This window comes from Equus asinus, chromosome 4 (assembly GCF_041296235.1).
Source record: "Equus asinus isolate D_3611 breed Donkey chromosome 4, EquAss-T2T_v2, whole genome shotgun sequence".
Lineage (NCBI taxonomy): Eukaryota > Metazoa > Chordata > Mammalia > Perissodactyla > Equidae > Equus > Equus asinus.
The window spans coordinates 90537262-90561845 of record NC_091793.1 but is presented as its reverse complement, the minus strand read 5'-3'; the positions used below and the strand labels follow the sequence as shown (position 1 = coordinate 90561845).

The 24584-nt window shown below is 33.4% G+C and overlaps 1 protein-coding gene across 10 annotated transcripts in view; it reads left to right on the top strand.

Moving 5' to 3' along the window:
* The window catches only part of ORC4 (origin recognition complex subunit 4), a 77609-nt gene that overhangs the window by 49437 nt on the left and 3588 nt on the right, over window positions 1-24584 (top strand). For 6 of the 10 annotated variants that reach the window (XM_070507670.1, XM_014831690.3, XM_014831695.3 and 3 more), the window contains 8 exons: window positions 52-142; window positions 6293-6368; window positions 6835-6920; window positions 9353-9401; window positions 11223-11374; window positions 13919-14092; window positions 20297-20383; window positions 24382-24490. In XM_070507670.1, the coding sequence (XP_070363771.1) occupies window positions 52-142; window positions 6293-6368; window positions 6835-6920; window positions 9353-9401; window positions 11223-11374; window positions 13919-14092; window positions 20297-20383; window positions 24382-24490 (824 nt within the window). The remainder of the gene's footprint in view (window positions 1-51; window positions 143-6292; window positions 6369-6834; window positions 6921-9352; window positions 9402-11222; window positions 11375-13918; window positions 14093-20296; window positions 20384-24381; window positions 24491-24584) is intronic. The other 4 variants (XM_070507673.1, XM_070507671.1, XM_044768967.2 and 1 more) reach the window with 1 other exon arrangement.

Genomic DNA, 24584 nt, shown 5'->3' with positions numbered 1-24584 from the left:
AAATTATTCTAGCTTTTCTTTTTAAATTTTGGCCTATTTATGTCATTTCAGACACTTAATTGAGCTGCTAAAAAGAACTGCTATCTATGGAGAAAGTAACTCTGTTCTCATTATTGGACCCCGAGGATCAGGAAAGACCATGGTAAAAGCTGTTGATTTGTGGTGTGTGTTTGTTTTGGTAGTCATGTGATGATTCTTATAAACAACATCAAAAATGTTTTTCATTATTTTGTTACTAACATTTTGCTTTTTTTTTTCATCGTAGAAGACATGTAAAGCCTTTAAGGTGTATATTTGAGTTTAGCATATCTTTTTCACCTTATTTTTCCCCACAGTAACAAATTTTTAGCTGATGTTCATTCCATCATGATCTTTTGTCCTTGAAGAATTAGTGATTGCCAGTGGAAAAAGAAAAGTAACATTTATTGAGCATGTACCTTGTGCCTTTTATTTATGTTCTATCACTTATTCTTTACACGTAGATTAGGTAACTATCATACCATGCATTCTTTTTTTCCCTATTATTTTATTGTTTATTGTTTAACCCTAACGCAAGCAATTTTTTTCATATGTACACTCACATCTTCTAGAAGTCTGTTCTTCTTTCCCTCTTTATCATATTTGCGTAGTTACCTCAAAAAAATACTCTTGTTTGGGGCCGGCCCCAGACAATATGCAGCAGTTAAGTTCGCACGTTCCGCTTCAGCGGCCCAGGATTCACCAGTTCAGATCCCGGGTGCAGACATAGCAGCGCTTGGCAAGCCATGCTGTGGCAGGTGTTCCACATATAAAGTAGGGGAAGATGGGCACAGATGTTAGCTCAGGGCCGATCTTCCTCAGCAAAAAGAGAAGGATTGGCAGCAGATGTTAGCTCAGGGCTAGTCTTCCTCAAAAAGAAAAAAGAGAGGACAAAAAACAATACTCTTGTTTTTTTCCCTTATTCTCTTTTCACCTTCTTCAATATAGGAGATCAATTATAGCTGTTACTTTGAACAAATTACTATTTAATTTTAAATAGTTGGACTGTGTAAAATCTGTTTTCTGCTATATTCAATGTAATAAATTTAGAGTTCTCACTAACATACTTTTTTTATTTGTAGAAGTAAAATTATGCATTAACTAAAATTATGTAAGATAGAAGTAAAATTATGTTGTTTTTTTAAGTGGTATCTGTTGACTGTATATTATGTAAAGATGAGTAAATTAGGACTTTAAGATTTTACTATTATCACCCATTTCCAGTATTGTTTGAAGTCTAAATTGGGACTGGAGATCTAGATAATTTCTTTTTTAATATTTTAAGAATTTTTCACATTTATTATATTATAATTATATTTACAGTAATTTTTTAGTTTTGACTTTATGTTTAATTTGGTTTAGTCTATAATGCTCGTTCCTTTTATACAACCACTATTTATTTTTGAGTTCTTTCTTATGATTTTCCTTTGTGTTTGACTTCAGTGCTGTTTTGGAGAGTTTTTACAAGAGAACTATGTGACTAATATGCTTTGGAGCTATTAGGATATTTTAAATTATTAATAATTCTATTAACAATAGAAAAAATGAGCAAAGGATGTGCATAGAAAAGTCACAGAAAATTAACTACAAATAGATCTTAAACTTATAAACATGTTCAATTTCATTTATAATTAAGTAAATTAAAAACTATAGTAATTTTCTCTATTAGATTGACAAAAAACCTGTAAGATTGATAACACACTAAATTTATGAATTTATGGGGAAATAAGCACACGTGTTCCTGCTGGTAGTGTAAATTGACACCACTAGAGTTAGACAAAATCTGACCACATTACAAATGCCTGTACTCTTTGACTCAGCAACATTTCTAGGAATTTACACTTGAGAAATGATGTATGTGCAAAGTTACTCATTGCAGCACTGTTTGCTAATAGTGAAAGATGCAACATAAATGCCCACCAACAGGATACTGGTTAATAAATCGTGGTGCATCCATACATGTAGTAGACTATTATACAGCAGTAAAAAAGAATAAGGGAAAATTTGTGTATTTCGAAAAGGGAAGAGAAAAAAGGTTCATATTTCTCTTGGTTTGTATGTGGACCAAAAGTTCCTTGAAATATTAAACCATAATAATATTGGGTTATTTGTTGAGGGGAGTAGGACCTAGGCAAACAGGAACAGGGATAGGAAACTTTTCACTGCATAGGTTTTTATACTTTTTGATGCATGAACTATATTACTATACAGTCTATTTAAGAAACTAAAGAATGAAAAGTTGGTTGAAGGCAAAGGGAAAAAAATCCCAACAATCTGGTTAACACAACAAATCACTAAAGCCATCCAGACCACAGAAATATAAAAGAGAAAGGAAGGTTATGGGATTTTGTGTTGAATTTGTAGATCACATGAGAAGAATTGATTTTTTAACTATTGAATCCTCACATTCATGAATGTGGAATATCTCTCCATTTATCTCTCATTTATTTAGGTCTTTCTTCAGAGTTTTGTGGTTTTCCTCATATAGATCTTATACATATTTTGTTAGATTTATACCTAAGTACTTAATTTTTTTTGGTGCTGTTTTGAATAGTATTATGTTTTTAATTTTATATTTCAAGGAAATAGGAAAGCAAATGACTTTTGTGTATTACCTTATATCCTGCAACCTTGCTATAATTGAGTATCAGTCTTGGTATTTTCTACATAGACAGTCATGTCATCTGCAAACAAAGACAGCTTTATTTCTTCCTTTCCTATCTCTATCTATACCTTCCATTTCCTTTTCTTGTCTTACTGCATTGGTATTCATAGGCTATATCTAAGCATTGATCATAAAATTAACTGATATTATACAAACCCTCTTAATATGAACTTCACTAAGGAATAATTTTATTTTTCAGTATATCTTCAGTTTCATTTCTTCTTGTCTTTTCTTAGGATTAGAGTATCCCATTATTAAGCCTTTGTTCTTATTTCTCTGTGTCATTTCTCCTTGGTTCTCTCTTTTCATGTTTTTCTTTTTCTCCCTCAGCATTCTACCATATAACCAATGTGATTTTATTCTTTGTCACTTCTGTTGTCGTCTTCTTCTGATATGATATTGCATTTTCATTTTCTAATAATCCTTCCTTCTTGTCCAGCTACTTGTCATGTACCTTCTTAGTCTGGTGTTTTGTGTTTGTCTTAAGTCTGGCTTAAATAGCTCAAAACATTTATTTTCTAAAATACACATTTTCAGTAGTAATTAATCTCTTTTCATCAGCTTGTTGTTACCTTTCTTTCATGTTATATCATCTTTTTATAAACTCATGTCATTTTTTTCTTTTTACTCCGGTTTAAAGAAGGAGACAGCCATTAAGGCATACTATTTATCAGTTAATAAAATGGGTATATTATTCTTGGCATACCGACACTTTATCCATTTGTTGTTACTTCTTAAACGAGACCCCTGTTCTGGTGCTGTGGAGTCATTTATCTAGCATGACTTCACTGGAATGTGGAACAATCCCCTACTTGGTGTTCCATTTTGGTACAATTTAATTTATTCCTTCTGCAATATTGAGAAGTCAAAGAGCTAAAGAGCATTGTTTAACTTGTGCCACTTTAGTAATTCTTAGACAAGAACTATCATTAGTATAATTATGTAAATTCAAATTAAAAAAATAAGATGATAGTATATTTAAAATACCGTCTTTGGCCAAACTACCTGAAATGTGAAAATTGAAAATCTACAGTTAATTGGTAAAGATAATGGATAGTGTGGTTTGTTATATTTCAAACATTTTGTTTCCAAAATATAGATATGATTCCAAATGACAGATTGGATCTTGGAAAATATTCTTTTATATAGAAATTACTGTAGACAGAAAAATTTGCTGGATGGCTCAATAGAATGTTTCTTCTAATTGGTGTTTCTTCTAGTTGCATATCGCTGAATCTTGTGTTTATTAAAGAGTTTGGGAATAGTAATAGTAGGTTAGCATAAAAATCCCTGGATAGGGCCATCCTGGTGGTGCAGCAATTAAGTGTGCACGTTCCGCTTCAGCAGCCTGGGGTTCACCAGTTTGAATCCCAGGTGCGGACACGGCACCGCTTGTCAAGCCATGCTGTGGCATGCATCCCACATATAAAATAGAGGAAGATGGGCATAGCTGTTAGCTCTGGGCCAGTCTTCCTCAGAAAAAGGAGGATTTGTGGCAGATGTTAGCTCAGGGCTAATCTTCCTCAAAAAAAATAAAATAAAAATCTCTGGATATTGGCAGGTCTAAGTGAACTATGCCAGTATGTTTGTAGAATTAATTTTTCGCTGCAAAGAACGTGCAAATGGAGTGGCCAAATTGGTTATGTTGCTTGTTGTAACATTAATAACCAACTAAATTTTTTTAGTCTACAACGTAGTGTAAAATATTGGAAAAAATTACAGTGTATTCATGAAAAAATCTGGCTTAAATTACATTATTGGTTACCTAGCTAATTATACAGTAAATTTTACCAATATCCAGATTAGAACTGAAATTATTTGAAGACATACTTGCTAATACATTTAAATTATCATTTCAGACCACACACACTGCCCATAAAAAAGTTGTGAGCTGATTCAAGCGAATTAAAACTTACTGTGTAAAGTAAATTCAATGGAAAGAGTGCTCTAAAGCTGTTATGACTCTTTGTGCATATGTAATATGAAAGTATTATTATTAACCTCATTTCATTCTGCAAAGTATTTAAAATGGTTTTCAACAATTCATCAAACATAAAATGATTTAAAACATAAAATCAGAGCCAGGGAAATATAAATATTATGTAAGTAAAATAACAAGAGATGGGGGCAAGAACATAGCAGATTCCTAAGAAAATATGGCAAAGGCAATATTTTGAGAGCTTGTATCACCTGGGGACAAACTCTTGTGATAGAGTCTCACTTGATCCAAAGGCAGAGAATTACCACCTCATCTTCTGACAGTTCTCTATCAAGAAAGTCACTTCTCACCTAGGCTTTTACTCATAGTATGACAGTTGATATTTTGAGATTGCCCCTTTTTAAGAGGACCTGGACTACCTATGCTCTAAAGTAGAATTGCATATGCTTTAAAAACCATACAAATATACCAGGAATGGCTAGTATGTTTGATATCCCATTGTGAAACTAAATAATTTAAAATGAGGATATTTGCTTCTTCCTATTACACAAAGATGTTGCAGTGACAGATAGAAGTAGAATATTGCAAATACAAATAGTATTTTGTTTTTCAGAGTAGTTTACCAGACATCCCAGTGTCTTTGTTGAATAATCCTATTTGTCCTCACTAAATTTTGATGCCATCTTTACTAATTTTTTTTGTGTGTGTATATACAGCCTGTTTTGCTGGACCACTTATTTTGTGGTGTTACCTTTTATTTTAACATTAGAAAGAATAGTCCTTCATCATTGCTCTTACTTTTAAAAAGACTTTTGGCTTTTCCTAACTCTGTTCATTTTCAAATTTTAGAAAATGTATGCAGTTTTAATATGAAGAGATATGATATTGTAATATGAGTGATAAGATGTCACAAATCAAAAAATATAAAGGATGTAAATGTGGCATAGAAACCTGTAATTATAAAAACATGAACCTTTATAATTGAACAGTTGAAGGTGATATAATACTTTCTGAGTATATTTTTAGTAGTAATGAATATTAAAAGTATATTATTAATAATAATAATTATTTTTCTTGCAAGCTTTAAGTTTCTTTAATAAGGACTTTCTCTCTATATCTGGCAACTAACAGACGGAACATCTCTTTTTCACCTTAACCTCTTGGTATTTCTTTTTTGATTTTCATTTCATGATAACATACAAAATAGTTCATGGTATTTCATAGAAATTGATTTTTGAGGGATAGACTTTTTGTAAGCATTTAGCATTTTTCAATAGCTTTTAACTGATTTCAGTGATATTTAGTAGGATAAATGTTTGAGATGTATAATGAACTGAGACATGAAGTTCTTGAGTGGCTATAGTTTTATGTGACTTGTAGAGAAATATTTCTTTGAAAACTCAAGGTTGTTTATAAACATTTACTAGAAGTTTGGGTAGATGACTGAGATAATGTAACATCAGTCTTGGCTCTGGCATCTTAAGAGTCAGTCAGACATTAGATGTTCTAGTTAAACCTTTTATCTGTAAAGAATCTATAAATTTATTTGTTAATTTAAAATAGCAGTATGTTTATATTCTCCTCATGTTACTCATAGTTTGAAAAAGAATATGAGCTTATCATCTTTTGCGTATCATTAACTACTTTATTAACTTTTTAATATTATTTAGTTAATAAACCATGCTTTGAAAGAATTAATGGAAGTAGAAGAAGTGAGTGAAAATGTATTACAAGTTCACCTAAATGGTAAGTATGTCATCATTTGCTATTGGAAATTATATAAGCCATGTGAACTTTTTATAGTATGAAACTAAATTCACTTGTATGCGTTTTAAATCTGGATTAATTACTATATTTTAAAAACTTAGATCTATGTTTAACAACTTTTGCTTTAGCACTCCATATACAATATTTTTAGAAAGTAAAACAAAATAATAATACAGGAGGCACATAAGGACTCTTATTTTTTGTCTTTTTCTTTTCTTTCTTTTTAAATAACACTAACCTCAAGGAAGCTGGTTCTTTGAGTCTACCAAACATCTTCATTGCTGAGTTTTAAAAAGGAAATAATGTAAACTAACAGGCTTTGATTTTTTTCTTTCTAGTTAAATTTAAAAAGCATTAGAAAATTTACTTAACTGGAAAATAATCTGCACTGTAGCAAATACATATTTCATTTTAATTAAATACTTTTAAATGGCCTTTATTTCAGGACTGCTGCAGATCAATGATAATATTGCCCTAAAGGAAATCACAAGGCAGTTAAATCTGGAAAATGTAGTTGGAGATAAAGTTTTTGTAAGTATCATTTCCATTCTTTTATTAAATAGGCTTTAAAGTCAAGTCTGTATAACATAGATATTTTTTTATTTTTGTAAAGCTAGGGAGGATTCGGAGATTCTCAATTGAAATATGCAAGATTCTTTTCATATTGTATAATGTACTAGGATGCATTTTTGCATCAAATCTTTGTTTCGATTTTTTGGGGGATAGATTATACTAGCTATAAAATATAGCTGAGAAATTCAGGTTTTGTAGATATCTGTATTTGTCTCTTTATCTGTAAGATAAATATTTGGATTCTCTATCCTTTGAGATAGGTTAACATATTTTTAAAAATATTACACTCTAGCAGTCTATTTCCAATCTTCTGAGACTTGGGTTGCATGGAAGTAGTGGTAAATGTGCTGAATTTGAAGCTACAAAAGTTAGATTTGAATCATGCCTTAAGAACCCATTGACTGCTTGGTGATCATGGTCTAATGAATATTTCTGATTTCAGATTCCTCATCTGTTAAATGGGCATTATCTTATTATACTTACTCCACAGATTTATTCTAAAGACAAAAGGAAGCATTAAACATCATTTATGTTTAAAAAAAATACTGGATGGTAATGTACTATACAAATGTTAGTTATATCTTATTATTAAAATGTTTTCAGGAACTTACCCATACCTCATTGTTGTAACAGCTTGGAATTTCAGGACAGTGAACATCAGTAACTTAAAGAAACTGATTAGAAGTGTTTTGGAACTTTTATTAAACTTTTTACCTATCACTTGATTTATAGGGCTCAACAGAAGAAACATGATTAACTTAATTTGCAGGTTCCTTAATGTTCATGATGAAATGACTCATCCTTATACTGCTTATGCAATTGAAGTAGGTTATATACATTCCAAGTTCATTTTCTAGTCGCTGGTGATCATGAAACTTGGTCACTCTAATCTCTAAACTGTGTATACTCTACTGCAGTGACACAGCCATAGTTGTGTAAGCCTCCTAATATTTAGTAATTTTATTCTTTGATAATTATCTGTAACAAGTTGAGCCAGTCATGTGTTACCCTTTCATTGTCCCCAGGTCTTTGAATTGCAAGTTCAAAATGCCCCTTCTATAAATCTAATGTTCTACTTCTGTTCAGAATGTAATGTTAAACATAGTAGCCTACTTGGTAAAAGAGAGTTACTATCACGTAGGCTCAGTTTGGCTTTTGGTTTCCAATTGATATAAATTGGTGTTTCCAACTTTCCTAAATGAACCTATTCATATTGGATTCATAGGAAATAATAAAAGGTGCAGTTGTTTATCATCCTAGTCAACACTATTGTTATCATAATCATCACATATAAAGATTATTTGTCTAACTTCTACATTATATTGATTAGGCACTTCAGGCTCAGAGAACATAATTAGCTTGCCTGAAGTCATAAAATGGCAAAGGGCACAAAATATGTGGAAGTTCTTAAGAACCTATTATGCTATTTATGTCAGTTCTCTCGATTGGGAAACAAATAAGTGGGGTTTTTTTCTCCTGTACATCTCCTCAAATTTAAAGTTGGCTGTTTCTTTAAATTAAAAAGTGTGAATGGGGGCCAGCCTGATGGCATAGTGGTTAAGTTCGAAAACTCTGCTTTGGTGGCCTGGGGTTCGCCGGTTCAGATCCCAGGTGCAGACCAAGCACTGCTTATCAAGCCATGCTGTGGCACGTGTCCCACGTAAAAAGAGAGGAAGATGGACACAGATGTTAGCTCAGGGCCAATCTTCCTCAAAAAAAAGACTGAAGGCAATAAAAATTAAGGACCCCTATCCACAAGCTGGAACATCTGGATAATGCATCTACTGCTCCATTAATTTCCATCTAGAATATTTAAGTTGTATCCAAAAAAGTTTGGCTGTGAACCAAGTAAACATAGCCAAATTTGATATGATATATACAAATGCTATGATATACCCTTTAATAGAAAAACACCTTTGTAGTGTCTAATATTTGAGGCAAATTTCATCTCCCTTTTCCTTTTGGATCTCATTTAAATTCATGGGCATTTTTTTAGCAGTACAAACTAATATGAGACTTGCAAGAGCCTGATGTGTTTGAAGATACAAAATGCAACAGATTTCTAATTCTCTGACTGTATTTAGAATGTAGCAACTCTTAAAAACTACCTTTAAATAAAGTTAACATTTTTATGGATTTTATCCAGAAAATATAAAATTTTGAACATGACTTAGTAATGCCATTTTCAGTGCTGTGCCGTGTCTGCTTTTATATTTAATATAAGTTTTAGATTGTAAGCATGGAGATATTCAACTAAGAATCTGGCCAATGCCTATAATTTACTAGAAAAAAATACGTAGTATCTATATAATGTCTATGAGTCAGATAGCCCTCTTTTATTTTTTATTTTACTAAATTTCTAGTCATGGTATTTTTTTTTTCTTATTTAGGGAAGCTTTGCTGAAAACCTTTCATTTCTTCTGGAAGCTTTAAAAAAGGGTAAATATTAGCATACTTAACAATATAAAAAGATATTTGTTTAGCTTTATTTTTCCCCTGACTATAAAGGTAATACATACTTTTACAAAAAAACTAATAAAATAAAGAAATATAAAAGAATGATCACTGTAATCCCACCACTGTAATAGTGATCTTTCCAGTTAACATTGACTGTCATATCTTTATTCACCTGCAGTATGTCATTGATATAGATAGACATAAGAATAAAATCATTTTCCATATTATTGTGTAATCTGCATTTTTCCACTTACTAACAGTATCTCGTGAGGATCTTGTCATGTCATTAAATATTGAGCTGCATCATCATTTTTATCATTCTCATATTCTGTTTTATAAATATAAATTAACTATAGTTAAAAATTATCAGGATAATGAATTAAAACATTAATCACCAATTATGGACTTCTATTTCTAATTTTGTATAATTATGAAGAAATGCTTAGATGATCATCCAGATATTTCCTGGGGTAAATTTCAATGAGTTAAATTCTAGGTTAAAAGATACTACATTTAAAAGAATAAATATTACCAAACTGCCCCAGAAGGTCCATTTTCTAAACATATTTAGGAGTACCTTTTTCTTCACAACTTCAAAAACAATTATTAATTTTTATGTTTGCCTAATAGAAAAAATTATATCTCAGTTTAATTTGCATAGTTTTCATAGTGATTATGCTCATCATTTCATATTTTTATTGGCCACTGATATTTCCTGGTTTGTATTTCCTGTTGGTTCTTTGCCTTATTTTGGTGATGTTTATCTTGTACTTATTTATGGGAAATCTTGCACTGATTTCTTTTTTCTCTTCTCTTAAATTTGGTTTGGAGTCTTCTGCTGAATAGAAGTTTTAAATTTTTTACATAGACAGAATTTTCTCTCCTTCAGATTTTGAAGACGTTCACTTATGTTTTCATCTAATACACATGCTTACAATTCATAATTTGCCTGGAATTTATTTTGGTAAAGTGTAAATTGGAGCTTTAACCTTGACTATACTAATTTTCCCCATTGATATGTAACCCTAAATTTTATCAAATACTAGATTTCTTTATTATGTAAGTCTGTTTCTAGACTTTTGAGTAGTTCCTGTGGTGTTTATGCCATTTTAGGTTAGCGTATTTTTTTATCTGTTGGAGTGTGTCCCCTTACCAGATTTTCTTTTCATTTTGTTATAGAAATATAAAATCTTAAACCTTAACGTAATAGTGATTCTTTGAATGCTAAAGTAGTTTCCATTGTTGTGATGAAAAAAATGATTCACAGGCATGTTGAAATTTCCTCTGTTGTTGAAGTATTAAAATTGTGGTTAGAAAGAGTTAAAGTGGCTTTGGTTGAACTTCATGGTCTAGCTTATAAAAATTATTCCTGTAGGAAGATATACTTTGCATTTCCGCTAACTAAACAGTTCTCTTTTGAAGCAATAATTTTTTTCATAAATTAATGACTTCCTTTATATTTTAATCCCGAAGTGTTTTGGGCTATGTAGATGTTAAAAGATCCCTGTCAATTTTAAACAATAGTTTCCACTCATTTAAATGACTGTCTCAATTTTTTCATCAGTAAACTACTAGAGTCTAGTAATTAGGCTGTGAACCACTTGAAGGCAAGGGAGAATATCTTGTCCTGTGAATAATGTTTTTTGTTTAATAAATGTACATGCATTGGTAAGTGCTCTACCCAGAGAATGTTATCAGTATATGTTTGTTGAATTTTAAAAATGGAAATATAGTAATTAGTTTGGAAATTTAAGAAAGGTTGATATAATTGCCTGTTAATATAAAACACTTATTTTGTCTTAGGTGACCGGACTAGTAGTTGCCCAGTGATCTTCATATTAGATGAATTTGATCTTTTTGCTCATCATAAAAACCAGACACTTCTCTATAATCTATTTGACATTTCTCAGTCTGCACAGACTCCAGTAGCAGTTGTTGGTCTTACATGTAGATTGGTAAGTCTTTCTTTCTATTAAAAGAATTGATTGTGATATTTAGAAAAATTAAAGCTCACTGACATAGTCACTTATGTATGTCATTATATTAAGCATTTTTTCAAATGTGTTCTACCAATGCCTGGTACATTTATCCTACTTTTCAACTCAGATTGAGGAAAACAAGAAAACAGTTATCACATATGCTCATAAACTAATACCTCCCTCCTTCCAGTGGAATCAGTGCATAAAAAATGTAAAGTCAGATTATGCTAATAAATATAATTTCTATATTAGCAAGTAAAGAGAAAATTAAATAATCTCTCCACCATTTTGTAAAATCGCTAATAGTTTCTACTTTTACATTTAAGATTCTTTCCATATTTTGAAAATACTTGGACTCAATTCAAAATGATAGTATCCCAACTTTGTAAGTACACATCTCCATAAATGGAAGGGATTCTTTCTATCAAGCTGTCACAGTAGATAGGAGCTTTGCTCGTTGGGGGATTTTAGAATGATTTTCACCATTCTGTCAATGTCACTATCACATTACTTTGTGAAGACTTTACGTGTTGAACTTTGTGTACCTTTGGACAGCTACACAGGCCTTTTTGTGTTTACCTTCTTTTTCTCTCATGTGAACTTCCATATTGAATTCACACAAAACTGATATTTAAAAGTCACCTCTCTTTTTCATACTCTGGCTGCCATTCATCCATAGCTTTCATCCTTCTTTTCCCTTCTCCAGTCCTGGCAGGCTTATGTCAGACCCATTTACTTATTCTCCTTTCCTGCAGCTCTTTCTCTTTTTTAGAAAAGTGAAACTCTTTACTAAGTCATCTTTCAACAGTCCTCCTTCCAGTTGCTGTTTTTCTGTGAAGTGGCTTTCTCTGTCCTCCTTCCCCAGTGCTCTAGAGCTTATGATGTATGCCTTCATAATAAGCCTCCCTCATAGAACATCTGGCTGGTTCTTCACATATCTTTATTCCTTCTTGCCAAAAGCAGCAGTTTATCATAGAAGTTAAGGAAGTACCTTCCTTCTTGCTAAAAAATCTTCCTTTGGGTGGAAGTGGCACTGGCAAATGTTATTGACCCTGTGAAGGACCAAATAAAGTCTCAATAGCTCCTTAGCAGTGTTACCAGATTCTCTTTTTTATTCTGTGTGTATACTTCTCTAACTGTGCTGTTCTTCAATTCTATCTGTGTGTCCATGTTTATAGAGAAAGAGCAAAGGGATAGATGGAGTCATGACTTTGCTGGCAAACAACCTCTTCCCTATTGAAGTAACTATTTTTTTCACTATTCCCTCTATCTCCACCTTGCCAACATCTGTCATTAATGTCCACCACTAAAATATCTTTTACTTGTATCTCTTTCTTTTCATTCCCAAGTTTAGGCTCTTAATTATTGCTTGCATAGAGTGTTGCTCCCACTAGCTTTTCAGCCACCTACCTGTATGGTTGCTTCTAGAACTGCTCCTTAATAGCAAATAAATGTATAACACTACTGTCTCTGAATATAACTTCCGTTTAGTTCTCTTATGCCTACACCATATTTTTCTTTAACCTGTAAAAAACATTCTAGGTTTTTCATTCACCCTCTCCCTTCCAACCCCAAGCTATTAATCTTTCCTGTCTTCCTTCCCAAACTAACCACGATCCCATTTTGATCACTTGAATCTTTTCCTCTAAATCATTGGTTTCTTAACCTAGCTGTAGTGAAAATCATCTGGGTAGATTTAAAAATCCTTGTTTCTGGGCCTCACCCCAGCTTTTTTTGTTGTTAACTTTTTTAACTATAGAAAATTGACACTAAACTTGGTTTCTAACGTTTTCTTAAGGAAAAATAGCACAAGTACAAGTAGTTTCTAAAATATCACTATAAAAAAGCCAAAAGAATAATTTGTCAATAACGTGCCAGTTTCCTCTTTGACAGCCTGTTCTTCAGTCCAGCAAGGCTTCAGGTTAAATTTGTAGGTAGTTTAGTGAACTGAACTTGTCTCCATTACACATGCTGCTTCTTGAGTCTTTTTACATAAAACAATGAAGATGTTTAAATTTTCATGAATGTAATAAGCCTTACTACATTTTATTATCTTAATTTTTCATCTGAATTCTTCGTGGAATGTATGAAATTCCTTATTGAAACTCTTGATGTTACTGTGTCGTATAACTATTCAATAATAGTTATAATTTTTTTAGCTTTTATTGTAGGTCTTGCAATGTTAAAGATTAGCTGAGAATAACATGGTAGGGAAAAGGCATGGCATCACCAGGCCTACAAATGCTTAGAGGGGCGTTATTTAAAGTAGCTTGCGTAAAAATTGTTTTTAGAGGTTTGGTTTATTTCTGAGCCACACTCTCACCTCTACTGCCTTGTAACCCTAAGGAGATCAGGGGAATAATTTGAGTTTTTAGAGGCTTGCATAAATTTTTTTAAATGCTTAATTGTGTATTATGGAATAAGCATTGCTAATTATAGGTGATAGTTCAGATACTTCTAACATTGGTATTTTTTTTGTTTTTAACATGCATCTTATGGAGATTTTTGTTTGTTTTTAAGGATATTTTGGAACTCTTAGAAAAAAGAGTGAAGTCACGATTTTCTCACCGGCAGATACACTTAATGAATTCATTTGGTTTTCCACAGTATCTTAAAATATTTAAAGAACAATTATCTCTACCTGCTGAATTTCCAGACAAGCTTTTCGCTGAGAAGTGGAATGAGAATGTTCAGGTAACTTGGAACAAAGGCAGTAATGTTGAAGTAATTTAGTGTCTTGCCATATCATTTGAAAGTAATTAAGACTTATGGATTTTTAGAATTTGTAAATTCACGCAAAGCTTCTAATGTTGCTGTGGCATACAACTGCATTAATACAAATTATACACTTTTGTGTGTATGTAGTTTCTTCTTTTAAAAGACAATTGAAATGTCATATCTATTAAATATTTTCTGTGAAGAGAACTTTCAGGAGATTTTTGTTTTATTTATATCTAGTTTACATTTTAGGTTATTTTGTTAATGAATTTCCATCATAAAACATTTATTTTCTTCATTTTACAAGTTTAGCAATGTTAGCTTAGTGGTTCATACCTTCCTATCTAGTGTGGATTTCTTTTGTTTTTTTGAGGAAGATTAGCCCTGAGCTAATATCTGCCACCAATCCTCCTCTTTTTTGCTGAGGAAGATTGGCTCTGAGCTAACACATGTGCCTGTCTTCCTCTACTTTATATGTGGGGTGCCTGCCACAGTATGGCTTGATAAACAGTGCATAGGTCCACACCTGGGATCTGAACCAGTGAACCCTGGGCTGCTGAAGCAGAGTACACAACCTAACTGCTATGCCACTGGGCCCACCCCCCAGTGTGGATTTTTTTTTCCCGTTCTAAACAGCTTCAGTTTTTATGTTACTGGGTCTGTTAGGGTAAACTAGTCTGTGGCACATCTAGTTACATTATCTACATTGGCCAATCCCATCTCGGAGTCGCTGGGGCCCTGAGAGTCTTAGCTATGCTACAAAGGCACATTCACATGTTGTTTTAAAGATTCCCTAGAGCTTGTGGACTCTGTAAATTTACCTACACTTAAGTTGAACAGCCTAACTTGTACAGGCCATTGTTATAGCAACTCAACATACTAGCATTGGTTTATCTTACGCTGACAAGAAGCTTCAGTTGGCAGTGGGAGAGTGTTATGTGTGTGTGTGTGTGTGTGTGTTTAATAACATAACTGAACAACAGTGTTGCTGAATAAATTCCACATGGTAGAATCTTGCAAAACTATGGGTACTGTGAAAGTGGAAAACAGTATAAGAGTCCTTGGTTTTGAAAGAATTGGGAAAAGCTAGTCTATAATATTAAATAGTAATGAGTGAGGATGATTGGATATCTGGATAACTAGAGTTACACAGTCTGTATTCACTGGCTCTAAAAGAAGATTGTTTTGTGTTAAAGCAACAATGATAATTATGTTTTTTTACTATAATCTTAAATATCAATACTGAATTAAAAGTGAGAACTTTGCATTTATTTTGCTTTTAAATGATTCTTATTTTTTCCCATCTTTGTTGAGGTATAATTGACAAATTAAAAATTGTATATATTTAAGGTATTCAACTTGATGTTCTGATACACTTATACACTGTGAAACAGTACCATCAACCTATGTAATGTATTCATCACCTCACATAGTTACCATTTTCTTTCTTTTTTTGTTGTTGTGAGAACACTTAAGTTCTATTCTCTAAGCAAATTTCAAGTATACAATACTGTATTGTTAACAGTGGTCACATTGATGAACATTACATCTCCAGAACTTACTCATCTTGCATAAGTGAAACTTGATTCTTTTTTTGATTATAAAGTATAGTCTGTTCATGTAAGCACTCTTAATTTTGACGCATTTCATTGTTTTAAATTAAAAGTTCAGTGAACAAAATTTAATCAGTGCAGGGCCGGCCCGGTGGCGCAGCGGTTAAGTTCGCACGTTCCGCTTCTCGGCGGCCCGGGGTTCGCTGGTTCGGATCCCGGGTGCGGACATGGCGCTGCTTGGCAGCCATGCTGTGGTAGGCATCCCACGTATAAACTAGAGGAAGATGGGCACGGATGTTAGCTCAGAGCCAGGCTTCCTCAGCAAAAAGAGGAGGACTGGCAGTAGTTAGCTCAGGGCTAATCTTCCTCAAAAAAAATTTAATCAGTGCATAAGAATACATGGTAAAAGGTAGAAATTTCCTTTTATCCATGCCCGTCCCCCTTCCTTTTACTACAGAGTAATTTTTTTGGTTTATAGCATTTCAGACCTTATATACATACTAAACTTATTGTTTTACATAAAGGATTCAAACTTTACATATTATTCTTTATCTTTTTTTACTTAGTTCTGATTGATAATTCCATATTATTTTTTCCTAATATAACTATACAGAATTGTATTGAAAAATGACTGACTTTATCCTTAAAATTCAGATATTGTTCTGTGATATAATTTGGTGTGGGTCCTCCCTTTTACCCTTCTCTCCAAATTAATCTTGCCTGGGACTCAAATATTTGTTAGTTCAAGCAAGTTTTCTTTAATATTGTGTCTGTTTATAAGATTCCATTCTTTAGGAGCACTTTATAATTGGTGCTCCCACATTGTCCCTTCTCTTCCTACATCTGGAGTGGATCAGAGCTCTGGATCTTTGGCCTCTGAATCCTCTTTTCAGTGCCACACAGACTTTCACCTTCTACAACTCCTGAACTGATTGTCTTGTTACGACAGTGTGTTTTTCTGACTGCTTTAGAAAGTCAAATGCTATTTTTCATAGTATTTAAATGTCTGCACTTCCTAGGTTTTTATTATTTCTATCCCTGCTCACTTTCTTTTCCTAAGATGAGTACACAGCCCAGGTAATTCTGTGCTGTCATCCATCTTTCTGTCCTTTCCAGCTCTATTGCATTCTGAGCATCTCAGAGTGGGTGTATAAAGGAAGTAGATGATGGGAGTTACTGGTGAAGCATAACCCTGGATGACTCAGAGAATGGTAACCATATGGTAGTTGAGTGACTAACTCTTAGGTTTTTGGTCCTTTTTTGCTGATTCTATGTCACTGACTTTAGGGGCAGATGGTAGGAGTGAATGTGAGGACTATCCTGTCATCTTTCTGACAATCTTTCAGTTCTTCCATAAGGTAGAATGAGTACCACTTGAGTTTGTGTCTCTTAGTTGTAATATTTTCTTCCCCTTTCCTAAGCATCATTTACCACCTCCCTTTGGCATGCAAATAAATGGGCATCACTTGAAAAATATGTCAGCACCATGGCCAGAGGCCCTGTCCAGGAGGGTTTGGGGAGGCTGCGTTGAGGGAGCTATCCTTTCACTCAGTGCTGACTATCTAGGAAGTTTTTCTAATTCCAAGGTTATACCACAAGCAATGGTATAGATAACGGGTCACCTATGGAATCTCATCCAAGAAATATCTTCAGGGTAGGCTTGAACCTGGACATCCTGCTTAACTTGAATGTTTGTTTTAGCCCTCCTCCAAATGAGTCAGATAAGTAAGGAGAGTAAACACCATCTCTGCATGACAGAATAAGAGAAATCTCTGTGTAAAAGAACATTTAAAAGGACTGTAGCTAATTCTTCTCAAAAGACATTCCCCCAAAGTACAATTGCTCAGTTCAAGGAAGATTTACCTGCTGTCTTAACCTTCCCTGTTTAGTTAACAGATGTTGAGACAGTTTAGCAGTACTAAGAGACTTAGTACATAATGCTGATGCCACTGAGTTATCCCTGAAGCAGCAGGAGTCCTGAGGTACCAGTGTAATCCTGTAACATTCTGCTTAGAATCTGCCTGTAAAGAGGGCACTAGCCAAGCAAATTGTGCAGTCAGCACAATAAGAACTTGCTCCTGTGACTGCTACTCATGTAAGTTCATCACTAAAAAGGAAACATATCAGCTTCCCTGAATAACAGGGAAGGTCTGCTTTATTTCCAGGAGTTTCCCCCATGTTCCTGTAAGGGGTGATGTCAGTCAGTCAGTCTCTGTCTTATTTCCCTTACGTCATTTCCTGAGCCAACCATGAGGGAGTTTTCAATCCAGAGCAATAAGAAATTCAGTCATGTTTTGAAACCCAAGGTCTAATATCTTCAATGACTATCATATTTAATTAAATGTAGTAGGCATCCAATACATGGTTATTGATAATAGCCTTAGCCTTAACTTTATATATGTATAAATATATGTATGCTACAGATATGTATAGTTTATAGTGTTTGAGTGAAAATGAAATTAAAAATGTAATGAGAGGTGTTTTTTAACGGCTTGCATATAGATCTTGTAGACGTTTTTTAAAAAAGCAGATTAGGGGGCCAACCCCATGGCTGAATGGTTAAGTTCATGCACTCCACTTTGGTGGCCCAGAGTTTCACTGGTTTGGACCATGGGTGTGGACCTAGCACTGCTCATCAAGCCATGCTGAGGCTGCATCCGACATAGGTGAGCCAGAAGGACCTACAACTGGAATATACAACTATGTACTGGGGGGCTTTGGGGAGAACAAGAAGAAAAAGATTGGCAACAGATGTTAGCTCAGGTGCCAATCTTAAAAAAAAAAGCAGATTAAGTAATTATGAAAGCAAGAGGGTGACAGCTTTCAGAAACAACGGGAGTTGGATTCACACCTCTGAAAATATAGAGATAAGCAGAAAAGCAGAGTATAGAAGATTCACCCTTTAATGTTTATCTTGTGTACTTCCAAAGGGTATTCAACCCTGTATATAGTAAAAAGGTACCAGCAAGTCTTTTAAAATAGAAAGAACTAAAAACAATGGGGAATGGGGTCTGTAACTAGGATAATTTATTTACTGAGAACATAAAACTTCATTCCATTAGACTAGAATTTATTCCTAAATCTGGATCTTCTTAACAGTGAAAGAAGTAGAGACATAAAGTTTTAGCTCTAGAAAATATAGAAGTACTTAGTTTTCTGAGCTTTTTTTTTTAAGGAAAAAGAATTCTTATCCCTTGCATATGATATTTGAAACATTATGTCAAGCTACTCCAAGCCTTTCTTGGCTCTGCCAACTCTGAATTTACTCTAATTTTTTCTTCAGTGCCAAGTGTACCTCACCTGTCATTAATCCTAATTCACTGCAGTCACTTGGCTCTTTTAGATTACTGCTTTTTCAAAGGCCCTATTGATCTCGGAATTTCCAAAGCTGTTAGCTTCTTCTCTTATCTTTTATATCTTAATTTAATATATCTTATAATTTAATATATCTTAATTATACAAAGTAGTTTACATTGTTGATTACCACTTCCCTCTTGAAGTTTTCTTCCCTTAGTTTCATTGCTCTCTCGGATTCTCTTCCAGTCTTCAGTATCTTTCTCAATCTCTTACTTTGTTCCTCTGTTCCATCTACTGCTTAAATCTTGATAATCTAAGTTTCACTTCTTGACCACATCTTACTCTTTGCTGCTTCTGCGACATTCTGTCCCCCATAGTATCATCTCTGATGTTTTTCTCCCCTTCTCAAACCCTTCCTCCCCTACTCCTTACTAGTTGATCCTCCATCAGACATATCTTCTATAAATGTCTTAATTCTCTCTTGTCTTCATACTGCTGTATTAATTCAGACCCTCTTTGTCTCTTGTATGGACAATTGCCATTGCCTCCAATTAGGTTTTCCTGCCTTTATCTTTCTGCATAATCACTTTGCCAATAACTGCAATTCAGGATTACATGACTACTCATCTTCTGTCAGTATGCCACACTCTTCCTACATTGCTCATGCTGCATGTTCCCTGTAATTGGAATCCTCTTTTTTTTAGCCTATTGCCTCATACAGTTTAAGCATTCTTTGTAATACTTTACCTTGTTTTCCCAAGTACAGTAACTTTTTTTTTTAAAGATTTTATTTTCCTTTTTCTCCCCAAAGCCCCCCAGTACATAGTTGTGTATTTTTAGCTGTGAGTCCTTCTAATTGTGGCATGTGGGACTCTGTCTCAGCATGGCCTGATGAGCGGTGCCATGTCTGCGCCCAGGATCCGAACTGGCGAAACCCTGGGCCACAGAAGTGGAGCAGGTGAACTTAACCACTCGGCCACAGGGCCGGCCCCCCAAGTATAGTAACTCTTATTCTCTGTTGTGTTTTGTGCAGCATTTTGATCATCCCACTAGGATAACTATATAGTTTCCTTTTTTAGACCAGAAATTTTGGGATAGTGAAGATTGCGTTTTATTTTTTTATCTATTAACATAAAGGGATAAGAAGAAAATCAATAGATTGAAAGTTTGATTTTGATTTCTGTGTTCTGAAAATAAGATCAGCACCTATTTAATGATGAATAAATATCAGATAGAGTTAATGAAGTACACCAACCAGTGAGGCACGTGATTATATTTAGGTTTTAAACTGCGTTATTCTTTAATTCTGTTTTGATTTTTTTTCCTCCAGTGTCTCTCAGAAGATAGAAGTGTGCGAGAAGTACTCCAGAAGCATTTCAATGTCAGCAAAAACCTGCGGTCTTTACACATGCTGTTGGTTTGTATTCGTTTTATTTTCATCACTCATTTTCTTTCACTTGGTAAAATTGATTAAAGCTATAGATAAATTTTGGGAGAATTAACATGTTTACTACATTGAGTCTTTCCAATCCCTGTATGTGGTGCATCTCTCTTTCCATTTAGTCCTTTGATTTCTTTCATCATCACTTTATAATTTTCACCACATAGATCCTGTATGTGTTTAAAGTGTATACCTAAGTATTTAATTTCCTTTGGAGTAATTGTAAATGATATTTTGTTTTTAATTTTGGTTTCATCGTGCTCATTGTTAGTATATAGAAATGTGCTTGATTTTTGTGTGTTGATGATGTTTTCTGTGACCTTGCTGAACTCATTTATTCTAGAAATTTTCTTGTAGATATTTTGAGATTTTCTATGTAGACAATCATATCTGCAAATAGAAAGTTTTATTTTTTTCCTTTCCAATCTGTATATCTTTTTGTTTTTATATTTCCTTATTTATTTATATTTATTTCTTTGTCTTATTGCAATGGCTAGAACTTTTAGCACCATATTGAATAAGAGTGGTAAGAGTGGACATCCTTGCCTTGTTCCCAGTCTTAGGAGGAAAATATTCAATTTTTTACCATTAAGTATGATGTAAGCTGTAGGGTTTTTTATGCATGTTTGTTACAAATTAAGGTAATTCCTATTATTCCTAACTTAGTGAGATTTTATTATGAAGGACTGTTGGATTTTGTCAAATGTTTATTCGGTGTCAATGGATATGATCTATGATTTTTCTTCATTAGCATATTGATATGTTGGATTACATTGCATGATTTTTGAATGTTAAACTGACTTTGCATACCTTGAATAAATCCCACCTGGTTATGGCTTTCACCAAGTAATTATATCCTAGGCTTAAACAGTATCAATAAAGGGATATTTAATTGTTCTGAAAATTAAAGTTCATCCTTCACTAACAGTATTGAATATTTCTAGAAAATTATCTTTGGAAAATACCTTTCAAGGAGAAAACACTTTTGGTTTTCTGAGTTTCTTCTTGGTCACTTTCATTCATAATAATAATAGATATCATTTACTGAATAGTGCATGAGCCAAGTAATATAGTTATTATGTCTAACCTTTGCAATAATCCTATTTTTTATCCTTGGGCATTTTTATCCTTACCTTTGAAGAAACTGAGGCTACTTGAGGTTAAATAACTTGCCGCAGGTCACACAGCTAGTAGAGGGCAAAACAATACTCAAATACAAAGTTCTCTGGCTTCAAGCTTATATTCTACTTTACCATGTGGTTCTGTTGTGTTTATTTACAGATTCTCCTTCCTGATTTCTATTTTTGCTCAGAAAATTTAAGACTTTTTTCCCTATATTCTTTCCTTCTTGTTAGCACATCCCTTTCCCATCCATCCATCGAAAGCGTACTATTTTCAGCAATAGTTGTCCTTATCATAAGGAATTTGGGGACTAAGAGTTTTTAAGAGTAAGGTTTTTAGTTATTTATATACCAAAATTAGACTTCATTTACTAACTTTTGGTATATAGAGGATGTACACACACACCACGTATGTACACATAAATATACATATACACACCTCTCGTTATTCCGAAAAATATCCCTGCCTCAGAATTGTCAACATGAACAGTCATTGTTTTGCCAGTTTCCTATTACACTTTTAATTCAAAGTAATAGCTTGATTTTTGTTTTGGTTTTTCTTGTTTAAGAAAAGTTTTGGAATTGGTAGAAATTATAAAGAAGAGGGAAAGACTTGACTGAGATTAGATATAGTTTGGGTACATTTTCAACAAAAAGTCTGGAGTTATACACATAGAAAAATCACTCTCATTGCATACCCAAAAGTAAATTCCACGTTAAGAAACATAAATGTACGTACAAAAATAAAACTTTAGGCGCCAGCCCAGTGGTGTAGTGGTTAAGTTCACGCACTCTGCTTTGGCGGCCCAGGGTTCATGGGTTTGGATTCCAGGAGCAAACTGACACTCCTCATTAAGTCATGCTGTGGCAGCGTTCCACCTTCAAAATAGAGGAAGATTGGCACAGATGATAGCTCAGGGACAACCATCCTCAAACAAAAAGAGGAAGATTGGTAACAGATCTTAGTTCAGGGCCAACCTTCCTCACCAAAAATAAATAAATAAATAAACTTTAAAAAATTTAGAAGAAAAACATAAGAGAATATATTTGTAATCTTGAGGTAGGGAAAGATTTCTTAGAGAAGATATACAAATCACAAACCATAAAAGAAAAGATGGATAAGGTTAATCACATTGAATTTCTAAATGTCAAGACACCAAAAATACCATAGAAGAAGTGAAGACTGGTTGACAGGATATATGCAATGCATGTAATCATCAGTACTATCCATAATATATAAACAGCTTCTACAATAATCAGTAAAGGAATGAGCTAAGAATATCAGCAAGCAATCTACCAAGGTAGAATCTCACATGACTTATAATATGCAAAGATGTTAACCTCTCCAGTAACCGGGAAACGGTACAATTTAAACTTTACAATTAAACCTTTTTTTTGTGCCAATCTAGTGGGTATCATTTTATGTCTGATGGTATGGTGGCTGTGACTGTTAAAATTTATTGCTGCTGGTAGTGTAAATATGAATAAGTACTTTAGAGAGCAATTTGGCAAATTAGGTGTCTAGTGAAACTCAAATGCATATGTAGACATATACAAGATTGTTTTTTGCAGCCTTGTTTATAATTGCAAAAAAAAGAAAATGAAATGACCGATATACCTAAATAAGGGAAGAATAATTAAATTGTGAATATGTACAAAGGAATACAATACAACAGAAAAAAAGAATAAACTAGAATTGATGCTTTAACATGGGTAAATTCTCGTAACAGATCTTCAGTGAAGAGAGAAGCAAGAGTACAATATGGTATTTATATGAAACTTGAAAATTACTCTGTCGTCTAGGAATAAATATATATGTAGTAGAATTATAAGACATACATGATTTTTTTGTATAGGGAAGAGTAGAGAATCCAACCGGGGGAAGAGACAGTGACTCCAACTCTAGAAAGATTATATTTCATATGCTGAGGAAATGGTCATGGATATTCATTATGTTCTTTTCTTGCCTTTTTTAATGTCAAAAATAGTTTATAATAAAAGGAAAAAGAAAAGGTAAGAGAAAGAGAAGGAGCTACTGAGTACCTGGGTCCCTCCCAGTAGGGGAATGAAGGACAAGGATTGCCAAACTCTTTGCAACTAAGAACCCTGGACCCTGGTTAAAGTGGGGAAGAGAGTTTCACTATAAATATGTCCCAAATAGTACTTGGTACAGACTTACACTAAGAAATGATTCATTGTTTACCTGGAATGCAAATTTAACCAGATATCATGCATTTTTGTCTGCTAACCATGTTTAAATAACTAAATTTAAATTTCTAAAAATTACAAATAAATAAATCTTCAATCCAGGAATTATATTAGTTGTTGGAAAGACAATTAGCTACATGAAAAGTGGACTCTGCTTTCAGTGAGAGTTGTTTCTGGGTGTAATTTTGGCTTTTATTTTTTTCTTTTTTGTACAATTGAACATAAAGTAGCTAACTTCTGTCTGTCACTTACATTAACCTTGGACTTGTTGATTGAGTAGTATGAATGTTTATACAAATTACGGATCTGCCTGTTTGGTTTGGCTTTGAATAGTATTCTTATTTTTGGTCTCTTCTCCTTGCCCTACTTTTTCTTTTGCAGAGTTGTAAATACACAAGATATGCAAGTGGGAAGGGGTAGAGAGAGCAGCAAGAATGTTTTTTATGCTTTACATTTATAGAGTTATATGGTAAATGAATTGAAACATTATTTTAATAGAGCTAAATATGAGAGAATACCTTTCCCAAACATTAATATTTACTTTCCTGTAAGAATAGACTCTCCAAATTAAGAAGTTTTGTTCAGTAATATCTCCAAAATGCCCAAGTAAATATGTAATTGTTTTGCTGATCCACATTTCCCTAGATGCTTGCTTTAAATCGCGTAACATCATCCCACCCATTTATGACTGCAGCAGATCTGATGGAGGCAAACCAGCTGTGTAGCATGGACTCTAAAGCAAATATCGTACATGGTGAGAAACCTGCTTGATTAGGACTTTTTTATAAGTTTGAGTTTATATAATGGATGAGTTTATATAATAGAATGCTTTTAAAAATTATAATTAA